The sequence below is a fragment of the Juglans microcarpa x Juglans regia genome, chromosome 5D (genome assembly GCF_004785595.1).
Source record: "Juglans microcarpa x Juglans regia isolate MS1-56 chromosome 5D, Jm3101_v1.0, whole genome shotgun sequence".
NCBI classification, from domain to species: domain Eukaryota; kingdom Viridiplantae; phylum Streptophyta; class Magnoliopsida; order Fagales; family Juglandaceae; genus Juglans; species Juglans microcarpa x Juglans regia.
In genome coordinates, this window is record NC_054602.1 from 11,230,541 (window position 1) to 11,251,346 (window position 20,806).

At 35.6% G+C, this 20,806-nt stretch overlaps 1 protein-coding gene and 2 pseudogenes across 1 annotated transcript; all 3 read right to left on the reverse strand.

The window, feature by feature from the left end:
* Positions 1-1,852: 1,852 nt before the first annotated feature.
* LOC121264072 (phenylacetaldehyde synthase-like) lies at positions 1,853-20,601 on the reverse strand. The gene is made up of 2 exons (XM_041167118.1): positions 19,073-20,601; positions 1,853-2,095 (listed from the first exon to the last, which is right to left on the reverse strand). Exon 1 carries the CDS (start codon positions 20,599-20,601, stop codon positions 19,114-19,116), a length of 1,488 nt encoding a protein of 495 aa, XP_041023052.1. The 3' UTR covers positions 1,853-2,095; positions 19,073-19,113.
* On the reverse strand, positions 2,091-3,716 carry LOC121264071 (annotated as a pseudogene).
* LOC121265672 lies at positions 11,734-12,725 on the reverse strand (annotated as a pseudogene).
* Positions 20,602-20,806: the final 205 nt, after the last annotated feature.

Sequence of the window (20,806 nt, forward strand, 5' to 3'; positions counted from 1 at the left end):
CACCTACAACAATGAAGAGATGGCGCTGGTCGCTCTGTCTAAACTCTGACGCTTAAGTCAGTAACGATATGAGAATAAGTATATAAAAATAGAGATCCTGCGAATCAAGTTAAGTTTTTGTTACCTTTTGTAGGCTATTTATAGAGGTTATTTCCTTGGAGTAATAGAGTCCAATTTATATTGTGAAGCCTTTTCCTTTTAGAAGATAGACTCCTAAAAGGAGTCTATGTCTATCTCCTATTAGGAGTCTGAGTCATCTCCTTCTTAGGAGTTTGAGTCCATTCTTGAGTTTATCTCTTAGCTAAAATTGTGGGGGTTTAAATATCCCTTCTAGTTACCACGCTAATTTTCTTTATGCTGACACATGGGAAATTAAATAATTTACATTCTCTATACCTACCTCTTACCTCGCTGGCTCATGGGTGTCCGTTTGCTTTTGTTTTCCCCTACCCCGCTGACGGTCCATACTAGTTAGTATATGGGTGTTTCCACGCCCTTGTGAAGCCTTAGAAGGTATTGAGAATCTTCAAGTCAATAATTTGTAAAATAAATTTAGAAAATTGGTCACTGGCTTCCCGTTCAGAACCTGGTTTGTTGTTCGGTCTTTGGTTTTTTCTTTGTTTCATGCTAAGCGGTGAGGGGCTCAGCTTGGAGAGATAGGCAGGGAGATGCACTCGACCACATTAGGTGTGAGCACAAAGCTCGATTTTAAGTTTGTTTATTTGTGTGAATGTTTGCCTGAGAGATTGTTTATTGTCAGCGAATAATGCATATTTCCATGATTGGTTTTTTGTGTGTATTTTTGTAATTGTTTTTGCTTTGGTCGGTAGTAATAGATTTTCTACCTCATTGGTGTAAATTGTTGTTGGTATTCTCGTTTTGTTGTTTGTTGGTAGTGGTGGATTTTTTGCCCCTTGGTGTGAAATTATACTGGTGTTCTTGTTTTGTTGTTTGTTTGTTGTACCCGTGCTTAAGTGGTTAGGTTGCCCGTCGATCCCCTGGATCTATCTTAGGCGGTTACTGAGCTCGTTGGCCCGTTCCTGAAGGTAACCCACTCGAGGCGGTTGTAGAGTCTGATTGCTCGTTCTAGAAGGTAACTCGCTCGAGGTGGTTGTCGCGCGAGTACAAACACTCTGTGTTTGCTGGAGAATATGTTGTGCTTGTACTGCTATCCAAGAGAGAGATCGGGTTGTCCATAACCTTTCCCGCCTGTTGACTCTCACCGCGAAGTGTGTAACTCGACTTTTGGTTGCTAACTTTGGAAATAGTCGTGTCGTCTTCTGACCTCCATGCCTATTCGATTGCACCGCGAGTGTGTCACTCGACTTTTGATGGCTAACTTTGAAGAGGGTCATGTGATCTTCTGACCTCCATACCTGTTCGTTTAGAGAGGGTCGTGTGGCTTTTTTACCTCAATGCCCTTCTTGATAGCGATCTTTGGAGATGGTCATGTGGGGGGTTGGTTGGTTTAGGGGTCAAACTCTCTTTCAAGTTTGGGCACAACCTGAATCTCCCATGTGGGAGAGAGATAAATCAAAGCCTTACAATCTTTATTGTTAATTCCCATATAAATATTTCAAACATTATTAAATAAAAAATAAAGTCGTAGGATCCATTTAATGTATTTATCTCTCCCTCACTTGGCACTCAGTTTGAGCAACAACTTGATCAGTGAATCTTTTTCTAAATTCATAAACAAGTATAATTCATTAAGATTTTGCTTCTCATCATAAAAAATTCAAAATCATGCCTGGTGTGATTTTCTTGAAAAAGTATTTATTTAAACGAAAATTCATCTTAAGATATGCATGTGATCTACTACTCGAGTAATTTATAATTCCGATCATGTCCCTTTAATTTTCATTTATTTTCAAACTATATAGACAACCTTCATTTATTTTCATTACAACCCGAAATTAAGGAACCTGAACACCAACACAAAGCGGAAAATACAGTAATTATAAATGGCTATAGCTTAATTTTTATTTTATTTTATTCCAGAGATCATAATTTGCTTCATCTCTTTCTACTTATACGTTGTCGAACATGACCAAGTGGCACTGTCACGCAAGCATGGCCTCCTCAATTAATGTACCTCGTTGTCTGGCATGCAATTAGACAGGCTAATTAAGCATTTTAGTTGTTGCTTAGTATGGCAGTCGCATGCTCCTGTACCACTTTCCAAGCCATGATGACGTGCCTTTCCTCTACCAGACTTGCACCAACTGCAAACCGTATTACATACATATCATCAAGTACGCTTTGAGTCATGTAAACACGTCCTGACGCGTTCATGGACTCCAATAACTTCTGGTTAAGCTCATTTGCAGTAGTGATCTCTTCTTTTAGTAACTTTTGACCATTATCGACCACCTTACTATTTTGATATGCTCCCCTACCCATTGTTGATGGCAGACCCCTGAAACAGATCATGGCAAAATTCCTAGGGACCACAATCTCAAACCTCTTGTCCATTGCCACAGGCCCTTCAAAAAGCTTGGCCATTTCAACATGACTTCTCATGAAGTTCTTCAGGTTAGCCACTCCATAGCTTCTAATTAGCACGAACCATAACTTTAACGCTCGGAATCTTCGGCTTAGAGTTATCTGCCAGTCTTTATAGTCGATCACTTGCTTTGAATCAGAGGCTTTATTTCTAAAGAACACGGGGTTCGTTGATAGTTATTTTATCAAGGCGCTCGGATCTTTAACCCAAAGGCAACAACAATCTAAAGGGGTGAAGAGCCATTTATGTGCATTGAGACTGAGTGAGTTTGCAGCCTCAATGCCATCCATGAATTGCCGGAACTCAGGACAAATGCAAGCACTTCCGGCATAAGCAGCATCAACGTGGACCCAAAGGCCATAATCTTTTGCCACATCACATAACGACCCTAATGGATCAATTGCAGTTGTTGATGTTGTCCCCACATTGGCACACAGGTACAATGGGACTAGGCCTGCTTCTATATCTGCACAAATTGTGGACCGTAGAGAGTCTGGTGAGAGCGCAAACGATGTTGACTTAGTGGTCTTGATGGCTCTGAAATTCTTTGGGTGGATTCCTGCTATTTGTGCCGCTTTTTGGAGTGCGCTATGTGTTTGGTCAGACCCATAAACCACCAGCTTTCCCGCATTCTCTCTCCCAATTCGGAAGAGCATTTGATCCCTAGCAGCGACCATTGTGTACAAAATGGCCTCACAAGTAGTCCCTTGTATCACACCGCCACCATTGCCAGAAAAAAGAAAAGACTTGGGGAGGTTGAGCATCTCTCCAAGCCAATCCATGACTATCGTCTCTAGTTCAGTCGCAACTGGGGATGCGATCCAGTTGAATCCGACCACATTGAATCCGGTGCAAAGCATCTCACCGAGAAACCCTGCTATGCTACTTGTGCATTGGAAGTAGGCAAAGAAGTTAGGGCTTTGCCAATGCGTTATACCAGAAACAATATGGTCTTGCACGTCTTGGAGAATGGTTTTGATGGGTTCTGGATCATGCGGGGTGGACTTTGGCAAGCGTTTACGGAGATATCCTGGTTCAACTTGGCTTAGGACTGGATATTTCTCGATATCTGCATAGTAATCAGCAAGGAAGTCTATGATCATGTGGCCTTGCAGCCTAAACTCCTCGGGATCTAGCAGATTTGAGTTATGGGAAGAAGTATGAAGGTTTAGTTCATGTTCAAAATTGAGGCTATTCATCTTTAGTACAGGAGAAAGAAATAGTTGCTCAGTTTTTTCTACCAAAGAGTATTAAAAAGTGGAAGAAAAAACTATAACTATATTCCAATCCTTGATGAGGATGGAATGATATAGGAACGGTACTGAATTTATAATGTAGAGGTAATGCGAAGGGTCTGCTATTCATGATGGCATAAGATCCACGTGGTATAAATAATAATAATAATAATAATGATGCAGAGGTAACGAAACCTGACGATCTTGACTGAACTAAAATTAATTAGGTGATGAATTCAATTCAGATAGCCTTGTTAGAATACTTGGTACTCATGCAGCCACGAAACATCACATGATCATGTACGTTGATGGGATAAATCCGTTTTTTCGTTTGATTTGTGGTCTGCATGATCGAGGTACGTACCATGCATTAATATATTCTTGTTAGCAGCTAACTCGCTTCAACATTATTAATTGAAATAGTTTGTAAATAATAATAAAATAATTATTAATTAGAATGAAATTAGATGAGATGAAGTTTATAGAACCCCTGTAATCAAACGGCCCTCATAGCTCGTATGGTCAAAGTTATCATGAATAATTAATTTGTAGGTACTAGCTTGCATGAACAGTATTTATATAGGTATCCTACATAAAGTCCACCGAAGTCATTAATAAATTTTCATCCCCTATAAATTAATGCCGTTAATGAATGTTAATAGAAACCTCTTTTGCCAAGAGATATTGCTATATTTTCTTTGATTGTTTATAAGCTTTAAATAATACTACTAATTAAAAAAAATAGTCTGATCTGGAGGTTACATCGATCATCACAACAGTGGAATAAGTACTATTAATTATACCAATCCATGATCCACCTGTATAATTATTAGTAATGATATATTTACAACTATTTTATAATTATTTTATAACTCATTTTTAAATAACTATCGAAATCATGCCACTTAATTAAAAATAAATTTTAATATTATCAAACTATCCCCCATTTTTTATAGATTTGTAAAAAATTTGTCAAGTTATCATTTTCTTATAATTATTATACGGACAGTATTTGGCCACCCTACATTTAAATTGCATTTATTTAGTAAAAAGTTATATTTATAAGTTGGTGTAGATAACAAATTCAACGTGTTTATACAGTATAATTTGATTTGGAAGAAAAATTTTAAAACGTGCATCTTATAAATTAACTCTTACTATTTAATTGATGTGGATGATGTATTTTACATATTCTCTAATTCATCAAGGAGAAATTAATTTCTCCTTGCTTCAAAAACTTCCACCTCATTCATGCAAAAACTTCCAAATGTAATCTCACATGAAAGAAAGGCTAAGAGAATTAGTAGTGGACACAACAAATTTTGACCAAAATTTAATTAGAGAATTCACTAATATAAATTTAGCTAGTCATTTTTCAACAATACCAAATAACAGACTCTCCAAATCTATCATTATTCTATTAAAATATTGATTTTGAAATTTTCATTTAATTTAATTCTAATTGTGAATATCTATTCATTATTAAAAACGTATACATTAATTTTCTAATGTTGATATTATTCCTAATGGATATAATTTTCTAACGGTCTTTTTTATTTTACAACAGTCATATTATTTCAACTGATATATTATTTCAACGGTCATATTTTTCCAATGGTCATATATTCACAACGAATATATTTTTTCTACAATATTTTTGCCAACGACTTTATTTTCAACGGCTATATTTCTCCAATCGATATATTTTTTTAACGGCTATATTTCTCCAACGTCATATTTTTCTAACGGTCATATCTTTCTAATGGATATATTTTTTATTGCCTAATTTTTTCAAACGGCTATATTTTTAACAACTATATTTCTCGAGTGAATATATTTTTTTAACGGATATATTTCTCCAACGGTTATTTTTTTTACTATAAAACATAACATTTCCTCAAGAATTTCATTCACTTCAACTTAAGTGTCTGTGTGTGAACTTTTTGTTTTCATTTTCTCTCAATGGATCATTCACTTTTTAATAAAATGACACTTATCAATTCAAATTCTGACAGATAATTTGAGATAGAAGTTAAGTTGTTTTGGAAGAAGAATGATCAAGCTCACGTGGTTCTTAAAAATCACGTAGATTCATCAGGCACGATAGATTGCAAACCCACCAAAATCTTTTTTGCGACTATTTTGCTGATCATCTAATCTATCCTCACAACTGTACAGGAGAAAGAAATAGTTGTTTGGTTTTTTCCACCAAAGAGTATTCAGGAGAAAGTGGAAGAAAAAACTACAACTATATTCCAATCCTTGATGAGGATAAAATGATGTAGGAACGGCACTGAGCTTAATATAATGTAGAGGTAATGCGAACGGTCTGATTGCATAAGACCCACATATTCGAAATGGAGATTGAATAGGCTGTTCGACTCCCTCTCCGATGTATAATAATAATAATAATAATAATAATAATGTAGAGGTAACGAAGCCTGATCTTGACTGGATTAAAATTAATTAGGTGATGAAGATAGCCTTTTTATTTAACAATACGTGTACTCATGCAGCCATGAAACATCACATGTACGTTGATGGGATAAAGCCCTTTTTTCGTTTGATTTGTGGTCTGCATGAGGTACGTACAATGCATTAGTATAGTATATTCTTGTTGTAAGCAGCTAACTCGCTTCTACATTATTAGTTGAAATAGTTTGTAAATAATAATGAGATTAACAGGTAAGAAGAGATTAGTCCAAACAGCCCTTTTCCGTTTGATTTGTGGTCTGCATGGGGTACGTACCATGCATTAATATATTCTTGTTAGTAGCCAACTCACTTGAATATTATTAGTTGATATGAATTGTGAATAATAGTGAGATTATAAGTACGGTTGGCTCAATACAAAGTTCCGGTGCCTAAGGCTAAAATCTTGAGTGAGGTTTTTTTTTTTTCTTTTTTTAGGTAAAATTAAATAAATTTATTTTTATTTTTATATTAAATTTTTATTTAAAAATAATTCCTATCATTTTGTAAAGTAAAATTATTGATTAAAATTTTATACCACATTTTCAACTAATAATTGAATTAATCATTATTCAAAAATTTTTTATTTAGAGAGAATTTTATCAAATCTAGTTTTACAAATATTTTAGACTCTTACACACAATTATAATCATTATTGTCAATAAAGTTCTATAAACAACTTACTTTGAAAAAAAAAATGGGCCCTTGCCTCTTCAAATGATCATACAAAAACTTTTTATGAACACTGAAAAATTAGATTTTGTTATTTATAATTTTCATATTAATTATATATTAAACTAATAATGACAAAAGAGAAGTGTATTCTTAGAAGAAGAATAGGTAAAATAATTATTATCTATGATACTTTTAAAAACTAATAATGACATAATATCTATTTGATTTTGTTTATACTCTCATTGAGTTAATTAAAGTTTTTTTATCGGGTATATATATATTTTTAAAATTCTACTTTATATTTTTTGGGGGGGCCTTCTTCCATTAGGGGCCTTAGGCAATTGCCTAACTCGCCTAATGGAATAGCCGGCCCTAATTATAAGTTGAGATCAGATGAAATTTATCTAACCTATGTATTCAAACTGCCCTCATAGCTCGTATAGTCAAAGTTATCATGAATAATTACTCGAGCTCGAGTTCGAATTGTTTATTTTTTTTATTTTTTAAATAAGATTTAATAATTAATAAATTAAATAAATAAAAAATAAAAAATCTAATATTGAATTTATACAACTAACAAGTAGAACCTCTATTGAATTATAAAATTTTAAAAAATTTATATATAATTAATATCTAACTAATTGATATTTATCCAAAATAACAATATATTATATGCCTACATATATTAATAATACATACATTTAATATGATAGCATATATCTATTTCATATATAGTTCCACATACTAGTATATGAAATTATTAAATTTTATTGACTAATTATTATACAAATTATAAAATATAGCTATGAAGTATATTCATTATATAGACATAAGTAATTCGATTTCATATTATATATTTAATTATAAAAGTGGTATGCTTATATTATTACCTAATACACACACACATATATATATATATATGTATATATACATAGGTGTATGTATATATTTATTAATATATGAATAATTTTTAATTGAGTCGAGCTAATGAGTTGACTTGAACATAAACGAGCGGGCCTTAACGAGCCTTAGCCAAGTCGAGTCAAGTTTTGTCGGGTATGCGTCATTTACAAATCGAGCAGGTATCTGCTTTCACGAACGAGCATTTTTTATTCACGAGTCGAGTTCGATTCGAGTTTAACTAAACGAGTGCCGAGCGAGCTATCAAACAGACTGGTTCATTTACAGTCCTACCGTTAATTAATGTTAATAGAAACCTCTTTTGCCCAGAGATATTGCTATATTCTTTGATTATTTATAAGCTTTAAATAATACTACTAACTAAAAAAATAGTCTGATTTGGAGGTTACATCCATCATCACAACAATGGAATAAGTACTATTAATTATACTAATCCATGATCCACCTATATAATTATTACTAATGATACACCTACAACTATTTTATAATTATTTTACAACTCATTTTCAAACAACTAACGAAATCATGCCACTTAATTAAAAATAAATTTTAATATTATCAAGCTACCCTTCATTTTATGTAGAGTTGCAAAAAATTAGTAAGGTTATCATTTTCTTATAATTATTATACGGACAATATTTGGCCACCCTACATTTAAATTGCATTTATTTAGTAAAAAATTCTGTTTATAAGTTTGTGTAGATAACAAATTCAAAGTGTTTATACAGTATATATAATTTGATTTGGAAGAAAAGTTTTAAAACTTGCATCTTATAAATTAAATCTTACTATTTAATTGATGTGGATTATGTGCTTTATATATTCTCTAGTTCATCAACAAGGAGAAATTAATTAAAGAATGTGATTCATTTTTCCTTGCTTCAAAAAATTCCACCTCATTCATGTAAAAACTTCCAAATGTAGTCTGCCATGAAAGAAAGATGAAGAGCATTAGTAGTGGACTCAACAAAGTTTGGCCAAATTTTAGTTAGAGAATTCATTTTTATAAATTTAGTTAGCCAATTTTCAATAACACCAAATAACAGACTCTCCATTTGGAATTGATATAGACATATGCTATTTGAGGAAGAGAAATCTACCATAACATGTATTTTATACTACATGTGCTTATTCGACCAAATGAGTAAGTGAGTAAATGGTTCTCTTTTTTCTCACTATGTGAGTCTTATATTTTATCAAGTGTCATAAGATGGAGGTTGTGACATCTGCTACTTTGGCATGCTGTCTATGACTATGATTGATACGGTCTAAAGATGCATTACTAGAAAAGCGGTCCGACCAAAGTTGAATGACATGAGGGTAAGAGAAGACTATTTGACATCGTATCTTCGATGACGTTTGCCAACGTCGAACTAGAACACTACACATTGGTAGCAACTAAGGTTGTGAATACATCGAAATGATTTAGAGGTAATCAAGCATTGTTTTGAGTTTTTTTTAACTCAAGAGGGTTTGAAAATGTTTAATCTGATGCGATCGAATGAGTCTAGAACATGACAAGACACTTTGGAGATGTTGCTATGCTGGTCTTCTCTGTGAGAGATTTGGTATAGTGCTCCCACCTTTTTTTTTTTTTTACAAGTGTGCTTGGTGGTCGCACAACCTATTTGCTTGTATGAATAAAATTGAGATCAACATTAGAGAGATGCAAGTCTGGATTCATGCCCACTGTGTGCGAGTGAGAGATATAAGTTGGCGGGGCGCCCACTGGGTCATGCCCCTCTTCCTGTGCTCTAACTGTTGAAGAGTAAAGTGGCAAACGTCCACTTTATTGGTTCAAAGGTTAGCTTTTAAGGCCAGCCGTTTGAAATGCATATGGAGGGCTATATATAGCCCCCCTCAAATGGTTCTCAGATTATTCTAAAATCAGAGTACAAAATTTCTCTCTTTTTGTTCTCTCTTATAAAAGTATCTAGCTGTGGATTTGTTGAGTATTACTCTAGTTCATTCTACGTAATATACTTCACCACCAAGAGGAGACGCTTAAGGCATGCTGGATTATTTGTTCAGACTAGATAAACTTGTGGAGCAACTTAATAAGTTGTGCCTGAGGTATTCCGTTGAGTTCTCTAACATGTACACAAGCAACTAAGAAAAATAACAAATTATTGCCAAGAAAATTGATTATTTATGACGAGTTATTTACGATGATAATGGCTATTTACGACGAGAATATACTATGTGCATGTTTGAGATTGCGGTGGAAAATATAACTTATAGCTTATAACTTAAGTAATAAGTTCTATTATTAAAAAGTTATTTACTGTTTGGTAACCATATCTTTAAAACACTTTAAACCATGTTACATTTTTTTAGAAATAAATTAAAAAATTACTTTCTGGAGTAGATATGACGATTTTTTATTTTTTAAGAATTATTATCATATCCTTGATAGTTTTAATTATCTGAAAATTGTATGAGTATTTTTGCCCATCGATAGTTTTTTTAAAATTCTAATTTTGTTCTGCATTATCCGGAAAAATACATTTGATGTTATTCCTCAAGCGTACTTTTTAACTAATTTGAGATTAAAAAATAAGCTTTAAATAATATTACTAAAAAAATAGTCTCTGGTTACATCAATTATCACAACAGAGGAATAACTTATACTGATACATGATCCACCTATATATAATTATTGAGCTTGGCTACGGATCAACCACTGTTCATGGCTGATCTGTAGCACACGTTACGTGTCTGCTTTTTTTTCTTTTTCTTTTTTTTTTGTGCAAAACGCACCAGACCTTCTACCCCTCTCTCTCTCTTCCTCTCTCTCTCTCATCATCTCTCTCTCCAGTGTCTCTCTCTCATCGCTCTCTCTCTCATCTCAGCTCTTTCTCTCTCATCAAATCTCTCTCTCCTCGACTCTCTTTCTCATCCCTCATCGTCTCTCTCTCATCAGATCTCTCTCTCATCCCTCATCGTCTCTCTCTCTCATCTCGGCTCTCTCTCTCATCGTCTCTCTCTCCTCGACTCTCTCTCTCTCATCAGATCTCTTTCTCATTCCTCATCGTCTCTCTCTCTCTCATCCCTCATCGTCTCTCTCTCTCTCATCTCGTCTCTCTCTCTCATCATCTCTCTCTCTCCTCGGCTATCTCTCTCTCATCCATCAGTTCTCTCTCGGATCTGTCTCACTCTCAACTCACTCAATGAAACGGTGCGTTTGCTGCCCACGTCAAGTGTGAGCCGGATGTAGCGAAATAGTGGCTGCTCCCAAAAATATTTCATAATTATTATGCCAACTGTCTCTGGTTATATTGTTTTGGTGTACTTGATAACGCATTTAATAAAGTGTTTATGTATGATAATTTTATTTGGAATAGATATTTTAAAATTTATATCTTATAAATTAAATTTTATCATTTAATCGATGTACTGGATGATGTTGAAATTAAGAACTCATATGCTGTATACGTCCACTCAAACGAAACACATTGATCACCCCGGATGGAAGCCCAGACCAAAGGCGTTCAAAGTAATCAAATTCAAACTAGCTATATAGATAACCTTCCTTTATTTCAATGGAAACGATCGAAAATCATTACAGCCCGAAAAGGAACCACAAGTACACCAACACAAAGCGTAAAATACATTAATAAATGGCTGGCTTGAAATTGATATAGATATTTAGTTGTTTTATTCCAGAGATCATTATAAATTGCTTGATGCCTTGCTAGTCGTACGTTGTCGAACATGACCAGGTGCTGTCGCGCTGGTATGGCCTCCCAAATGTACGTTGTCTGGCGCCATGCAATTAGGAAGGCTAAGCATTTTAGTTGTTGCTTAGTATGGTAGTCGCATGCTCCTGTACCACTTTCCAAGCCATTATAACGTGTCTTTCCTCTACCAGAGTTGCACCAACCGCAAACCGTATTACATAGACATCTTCAAGTACGGTATGAGTCATGTAAACACGACCTGATGCGTTAATGGACTCCAATAACTTTTTGTTAAGCTCATGAGTGAGTTTACACCCTCAACGCCATCCATGAAATGCCGGAACTCAGAACAAATGCAAGCACTTCCGGCATAAGCAGCATCAACGTGGACCCAAAGGCCATAATCTTTTGCCACATCACATAATGACCCTAATGGATCAATGGCAGTCGTTGATGTTGTCCCCACATTGGCACATAGGTACAATGGGACCAGGCCTGCTTCCATATCTGCACGAATGGCTGATCGTAGGGAGTCTGGTGAGAGCGCAAATGATGTGGACTTAGTGGTCTTGATGGCTCTGAAATTCTTTGGGTGGATTCCTGCTATTTTTGCCGCTTTTTGGAGTGCGCTATGTGTTTGGTCAGACCCATAAACTACCAACTTTCCCATATTTTGTCTCCCGACTCGGCGAAGCATTTGATCCCTGGCAGCGGCCATTGTGCACAAAATGGCCTCACAAGTAGTCCCTTGTATCACTCCACCTCCATTGCCCGAAAATAGGAAAGAGTTCGGCAGGTTGAGCATCTCTCCAAGCCAATCCATGACTATCGTCTCCAGTTCAGTCGCAACTGGGATGCGATCCAGTTGAACCCGACCACATTGAATCCAGTGCAAAGCATCTCACCGAGAAACCCTGCTATGCTACTTGTGCATTGGAAGTAGGCAAAGAAGTTAGGGCTTTGCCAATGAGTTATACCAGGAATAATATGGTCTTCCACGTCTTGGAGAATGGTTTCGATGGGTTCTGGATCATATGGGGTGGACTTTGGCAAGTGTTTTTGGAGATATCCTGGTTCAACTTGGCTTAGGACTGGATATTTCTCGATATCTGCATAGTAATCGGCTAGGAAGTCTACGATCATGTGGCCTTGTCGCCTAAACTCTTCAGGATCTAGTGGGTTTGTGTTATTGGAAGAAGTGTGATTTAGTTCATGGTCAAAATTTAGGCCATTCATCTTTGGTACAGGTAGGAGAAAGAAATAGTTGTGGCTTCTTTGGTTTTCCAGTATATACTACGACTTGCTGAGTATGAAATGATATAGGAACGAAGAGCTTATATATATATATAGTACTGGACATGAAGCCTCTTGAGAAATGAAATTCATATGGTGAATCCATGCAAGTTAGATCGATCGCCATGTTTTAATACTTGGTACTCATGCAGCCACGTATTGAATTATCTCATTCATGTAATTATCGGTTTGATTTTGTGGTCTGGTACAATGCAATCTATGGTTGCAATCTATGGTTGTGTGGAGCTAGATAGCCTGCATGGGCTAGATAGCCTGCATGGAAATTAACTACACGGGGCCGGGACCTGCAAATTTGTACTTTTCAATTAATAACGTGCACCATGTGCATTTTTTTCTTGGAGAATATATTGCTAATCATTACATGATCATCCTCAAGTTATTTTAATTGATCCGTGAGTAAATGATATTCAATCTTGTGCAGCAATAATGAAGTTGTGATCTACTTGAATCCTCCCAGCTTCCTTCTTTCCTTCCCGGCCTGCAAATGCTGTACTAGACTCAGCTCGTCTTTTTGTCATCAAATAAATCAAATTTGGGGAGAAAACTGAAAAGATCGAACTTCAATCTTTTTCTAGCTAGCTGGTTGAAGCAAAAAAGAAAAAAGAAAAACTTAAAACATGCAGGAATATTATTTTGACAAGTAGCTAGCTATAGCTACTCCGAGCAACAATTGAAGGTGACGCATCTATCATCAGCGTCATTGAAAGTACAGATGTTTTGTTTTTATTAACAGTGGAAAGGATCACCTTGAATACTCTTGTATTCCAATTCCTTTTAATAAAACGCATGCTTGATTAGTAAAACAGAAAAAAAAAAAAAAAAAAAAAAAAAAAAAAAAAAAGAGAGAGAGAGAGAGAGAGAGACAAGTAGCTAGCTATAGCTCGTCTGTTCTTCCTAGAATAAGCTGCGAGTGTATTAAGGAAATTATCCATTTAATCTTCTATATGGATCATTAGAGGTCGAGGTTAATTCTAATCATTTTTAATTAAATTAGGAATATAGTACTAGCTAGTACGTAGATACAGTACTCATGAGTACTACTTGTTTGGTAATGAAAACGTCTTGACAGTTCACACCTTATACGTTAATATTGCATGAATTAGTACTTGATTTATTTTCAGGAGCGCGTGAAAGTGAAGGATATATCATTATGATCATCATATGTAATTACAACTTAGCTTCAAACCTTCCAATAGTAAAAGGTAATTGATACATCAATCTCCTACTATTTTTTGAAAAAATGAGATATATATACCGAATTCTTTTCGACAATCTATTTAAAAGTTAGAAAATAAATAATAATTGAAAAAAAATATTGTTGCTGAGGTACTTGTCCAAATAAATTATTTGTAAGTATAACTTTTAAAATAGACAAGTTTCACGTAGGTTAAATTTTATATAAAAAGTGGATTTCACCTTATAAAATGTTGTTTTTAATAATCTCTGAGTGTAACTGTACTAGTTGTATCTTTTGAGTTCTAAAGAAAAAAACTCGTATGTCAATGTTAAATAATTATATTTAAAAGCGTTTACACTACACACTATCTACATGGCATAATTTAATTTAAAATATAAATTTTAAAATTTGAATCTTATAAATTAAATTATGTTGTCAATGCTTTATTTGAGGGTATAAAAAGTTGGTTTAATGCTAAGGTTCCGGCCACTAGTTAATCACATATATCGTATTTATCTCAAAAATATTAGAATTAAAAGGGTAGACAATCATAATCCAACCGGGACACATTAATAATAGAGGGCCAGATTCTTATCAACAGAAACCGGATGAATAGTCTTATATAGGCCCCAATTACTAGGGGTGTCCCTTCTCATTATTAGACAAAGTTGTATTTTTTTAGTGGAGTTTTACTACTCATTATTCCTACACACTACACATTATAATTTTTTTTTTTATTCTTCTTGGACTAATTGAGTTATTCTACTCATAATCTATACACCACATATTTGGTAAGAGAAAAAAATTAAAAAGATTAAAAAATTATGTGTGGTGTGAGAAGTTACCCGGCCTTCTGGTCACAAAAAATTAAAAGTTAAAACTTATGTTTGAGATGTTGCCCCCTTCTGGCCAAATTAAAAAATTATATTTGGAGGGATCCTCCGCCCACGTCCTTATTCGTATATACATTTCAGTCAGATGTTAGCCCCTTTTGGCTACCAAAAAAAATTAAAAATTAAAAATTAAAAATTAAAAATTAAAATTAAGATTTTTAAAATTAAAAAGTAAAAAAAAAAAAAAAAAAAAAAAAAAAAAAAAAAATCAGCTCGGGTTGGAGTGAATATCCATTTTGGATAGTTTAATAGAGAAATGCTACAAACAAGTCTTACACCATACATTTCCACTTAACCAATATGTGATTTGTTATTTTTATCCTTCTATTTAAACATATACATATTTAAGCATTAAGATAGAATGACAAAAATGGCAAATCACATCTTAATTAAGTGGAGGTATGTTGTATAAGACTTCCATGTAAAATTTCTTGATTTAATAATAAAGAGAAATTAAGGTATCAAAGTTTGGCACTACAAATTATATATGTGTGTATATATATATATATATGTATATTTATGTAGTCAGGTTTGTATGGACAGTTCCTATTAATCTAACCTTTTAATTAATTTTTCCTTATAATTTTCTAGTTTTTGTTAGTTTTCCTATGAAATATTGCTAGCAGCTTCAAGCTGCAATTAAACACTCAATTTGATGATTGATCTTGTGCATCGACCCTATTCAACTCCTAAAATATAATTATTTCATAATAAGAATTATATGTCTGAAATTAAATAATTTTCTTGGTGTCAATAGCTGATGAAAGACAACATCTCTTCCTATGACTTATGTGGGATTGCCGTTGGGTACAGCATAAAGGCCACGCTCGATTTGGAATACAGTGATTGAAAAAGTAGAGAGGAGACTGGCAGAGTGGAAGAGAATGTATTTGTCGAAAGGGGGCCGGATTACATTAATCAAAAGTACACTTTCTAACCTACCCACCTACTTTTTATTATTATTCTCTTTACCGGCAAGTGTGGCGGGTTGACTTGAGAAACTACAGAGAGATTTTCTATGGAGGGGCTTAGGAGATGAGTTTAAATTCCATTTAGTCAAGTGGGATATGGTGTGCCGTCCTATCTCCAATGGTGGTTTGGGTATTAGAAATTTGAAGTTGTTTAACCGGGCGTTACTTAGCAAATAGTTGTGGCGATATACCAAGGAACCAGAGGCTTTATGGAAGACTGTGATCGAGAGCAAATATGGTGATTTATGGGAGGGATGGCGTACTAGAGAAGTTAAAGGAGCCTTTGGAATGGGGTTATGAAAACATATTAGAAGAGGATGGGAGGTCTTCCATCAACACACTAGATTGCAATTGGGGACAGGCTCCAAGATCAAATTTTGAAAGGATGCTTGGTGTAGTAACAGTGCTTTACAAGATCTGTTTCCTTCTCTTTTCTTGATTGTAAGTGCCAAAGATGCCACAGTGGCAGAGGTTATGGAAGTCTCAGGTAGGAGCATTCATTGGAACATCAATTTCATCCGAGCTGCACAGGATTAGGAGATGAGGAGTTTTGTAGATTTTTATAGTCTCTTGTATTCTGTTCGTCTAAATATCCAACATGAAGATGATTTGTGGTGGAGTCCTGCAGGGAAAGGGGTATTCACTGTTCGCTCCTTCTATAAGGTCCTCGCACAAGTTCCTAAGATACAGTTTCCTTGGAGAAGGCTTTGGCATCATAAGGCTCCACCTAAAACTTCTTTCTTTGTGTGGACAGTGTCTTTGGGCAAAATTCTCACCGCGGATAATCTGAGAAAGACGAAGATAATCATTGCAGATTGGTGTTGCATGTGTAAAAGCGGGGGTGAGTCGGTGAATCATTTATTTTTACATTGCAAGGTAGCCAGGACTCTTTGGGATGAGGTGTTTAAAAGAATGGACTTAGCGTGGATTATGTCACTCATTTTATTTGCACTATCGTTTTGATCCCACCTACATGCATTTTCTTCTGGGTTATGAGTACCCTATCTTACCTCCATTTTTTTACCCATTACTCAGTAACTATTATATAGAGATTAGTTGGACGAAAACAAGAAGAAAAACACACATATAATAGTGGATATAGGCATATATCTTTTGTGTGCTTTGGTTTGTATCTTTCTTCTATTGTTGACAGTGGCCCATGTTTAAAGAGTCGGGAATTTGCGATCGATCCATGCCCAACTCCCCTTGATTCTTTCCTTCTTTTTTCCCCTCTAACTCTCCCTTTTTTTGCTTCGCCCTCATTAATTTATGTTCGATTGGGATGTTCTGTTATATCTTTCCAATTCTATATGCACACAATTAATACTCTTTCCATTTGGGGCAAAGATTGACAGTGATGTACATTATTATTTAAAGATTCGTGCTCTATACACTTGGGATGAATTATAATATATAGAACTTTTCAACGGAAAATTGTAATTAGAATGGTGGCTAGAATTTGATAATCTACCTTGTACTAATTTATACATGATATAGAGCCTCTGATGTTTGCTAAATCTCATCTTTACGATCTTTAAAAAAAGGTGGAACATTGTGCATTCCATTCAGGAAAAAAAAAATTTTGAGACCCATCATAAAAGGTGAATTAGTAGATTATAGTTTTTTTAATCACTTCATGAGATCATTATTCCCTTGTTTGTAAGTCTTTTTTTCTTTTTGCAATGGGTGAATTTAACACTATTCTCTAGGTATGATGTAGGACTTTGTAGGTGTTTATGACAAAGTTTAGTTTTGAAGTCTAAAAATTATATCATGTATATGGTGTGTGGTGTAGAGAGCGTATGAATAGAGGTATTCATTAAAATACTAAATATCATAATTCCCGAATAATGGACTTACATGTATTAAAATAAGTCTATTTAAGAGGGAGGGAGGGCCTGGAATCTAGCTAACAGGAGTGTTAAGGACGTGTTCACACCACTAATCACACGGATGACACCTACAACAATGATGAGATGGCGTTGGTCGTCCTGTGTAAACTCTGATGCTTAAGTCAATAGCAATTTGAGAATAAGTATATAAAAATCGAGATCAAGCGAATCAAGTTAAGTTTTTGTTACCTCTTGTAGGCTATTTATAGAAATTATTTCCTTTGAATGATAGAGTCTAATTTACCTTGTGAAACCTTTGCCTTTTAGAAGTCTATCTCCTAAGAGGAGTCTGTGTCTATCTCCTATTAGGAGTCTGAGTCATCTCTTTCTTAGGAGTTTGAGTCATTTTTTGACTTTATCTCTTAGCTAAAATTGTGGGGGTTTAAATATCCCTTCTAGTTACCCGTTAATTTTCTTTATACTGGCACATGGGAAATTAAATACTTTGCATTCTCTGTACCTGCCTTTTGCCTTGCTGGCTCGTGGGCGTCTATTTGCTTTTGTTTTCCTCTACCCCGCTGAGGGTCCATACTAGTTAGTGTATGGGTGTTTCCACACCCTTATGAAGCCTTAGAAGGCCTTGAGAATCTTCAAGTCAATAATCTGCAAAAAAAACTTAGAAAATTGGTCACTGGCTTCCCGTTCAGAACCTGGTTTGTTGTTCTATCTTTGATTTTCTGTTTGTTTCATGCTAAGCAGTGAGGGGCTCAACTTGGAGAGATAGGTGGGGAGATGCACTCGACCACATTAGGTGTGAGCGTGGAGCTTGATTTTGAGTTTGTTTATTTGTGTGAATGTTTGCCCAAGAGATTGTTTATTGTCGACGAATAGTGCATATTTCCATGATTTGTTTTCTGTCTGTAGTTTTGTACTCGTTTTTGCTTTGGTTGGTAGTAATAGATTTTCTACCTACTTGGGGTAAATTGTTGTTGGTATTCTCATTTTGTTGTTTGTTGGTAGTGGTAGATTTTCTACTCCTTAGTGTAAATTTCTAATGGTATTCTCGTTTTGTTGTTTGTTTGTAATACTCGCGCTTAAGTGGTCAGGGTGTCCGTCGACCCCTTGGATCCATCTTAAGATATGCATGTGATCTACTACTAGAGTAATTAATTGATCATGTCCCTTTTATTTTCATTTATTTTCAAACTATATAGACAACCTTCATTTATTTTCATTACAACCCGAAATTAAGGAACCTGAACACCAACACGTACAAAGCGGAAAATACAGTAATTATAAATGGCTATAGCTTAATTTTTATTTTATTTTATTCAAGAGATCATAATTTGCTTCATCTCTTTCTACTTATACGTAGTCGAACATGACCAAGTGGTACCTCGTTGTCTGGCATGCAATTAGACAGGCTAATTAAGCATTTTAGTTGTTGCTTAGTATGGCAGTCACATGCTCCTGTACCACTTTCCAAGCCATGATGACGTGCCTTTCCTCTACCCGACTTGCACCAACTGCAAACCGTATTACATACATATCTTCAAGTACGGTATGAGTCATGTAAACACGTCCTGACGCGTTCATGGACTCCAATAACTTCTGGTTAAGCTCATTTGCAGTAGTGATCTCTTCTTTTAGTAACTTTTGACCATTATCGACCACCTTACAATTTTGATATGCTTCCCTACCCATTGCTGATGGCAGAACCCTGAAACAGATCATGGCAAAATTCCTAGGGACCACAATCTCAAACCTCTTGTCCATTGCCACAAGCCCTTCAAAAAGCTTGGCCATTTCAACATGACTTCTCATGAAGTTCTTCAGGTTAGCCACTCCATAGCTTCTAAGCACGAACCATAACTTTAACGCTCGGAATCTTCGGCTTAGAGTTATCTGCCAGTCTTTATAGTCGACCACTTGCTTTGAATCAGAGGCTTTATTTCTCAAGAACTCGGGGTTCGTTGATAGTGATTTTATCAAGGCGCTGGGATCTTTAACCCAAAGGCAACAACAATCTAAAGGGGTGAAGAGCCATTTATGTGCATTGAGACTGAGTGAGTTTGCGGCCTCAATGCCATCCATGAATTGCCGGAACTCAGGACAAATGCAAGCACTCCCGGCATAAGCAGCATCAACGTGGACCCAAAGGCCATAATCTTTTGCCACATCACATAACGACCCTAATGGATCAATTGCAGTTGTTGATGTTGTCCCCACATTGGCACACAGGTACAATGGGACTAGGCCTGCTTCTATATCTGCACAAATTGTGGACCGCAGAGAGTCTGCTTTTTGGAGTGCGCTATGTGTTTGGTCAGACCCATAAACCACCAGCTTTCCCGCATTCTCTCTCCCTATTCGGCAGAGCATTTGATCCCTAGCAGCGACCAATGTGCACAAAATGGCCTCACAAGTAGTCCCTTGTATCACACCGCCACCATTGCCAGAAAAAAGAAAAGACTTGGGCAGGTTGAGCATCTCTCCAAGCCAATCCATGACTATCGTCTCCAGTTCAGTCGCAACTGGGGATGCGATCCAGTTGAATCCGACCACATTGAATCCAGTGCAAAGCATCTCACCGAGAAACCCTGCTATGCTACTTGTGCATTGGAAGTAGGCAAAGAAGTTAGGGCTTTGCCAATGCGTTATACCAGGTACAATATGGTCTTGCACGTCTTGGAGAATGGTTTTGATGGGTTCTGGATCATGCGGGGTGGACTTTGGCAAGCGTTTATGGAGATATCCTGGTTCCACTTGGCTTAGGACTGGATATTTCTCGATATCTGCATAGTAATCAGCAAGGAAGTCTATGATCATGTGGCCTTGCCGCCTAAACTCCTCGGGATCTAGCAGATTTGAGTTATGGGAAGAAGTATGCAGGTTTAGTTCATGTTCAAAATTGAGGCTACTCATCTTGAGTACAGGAGAAAGAAATAGTTGTTCGGTTTTTTCCACCAAAGAGTATTAAAAAGTGGAAGAAAAAACTATAACTATATTCCAATCCTTGATGAGGATGAAATGATATAAGAACGGTACTGAATTTATAATGAAGAGGTAATGGAAGGGTCTGATGGCATAAGATCCACATAGATTATAGGGTCTGATGGCATAAGATCCA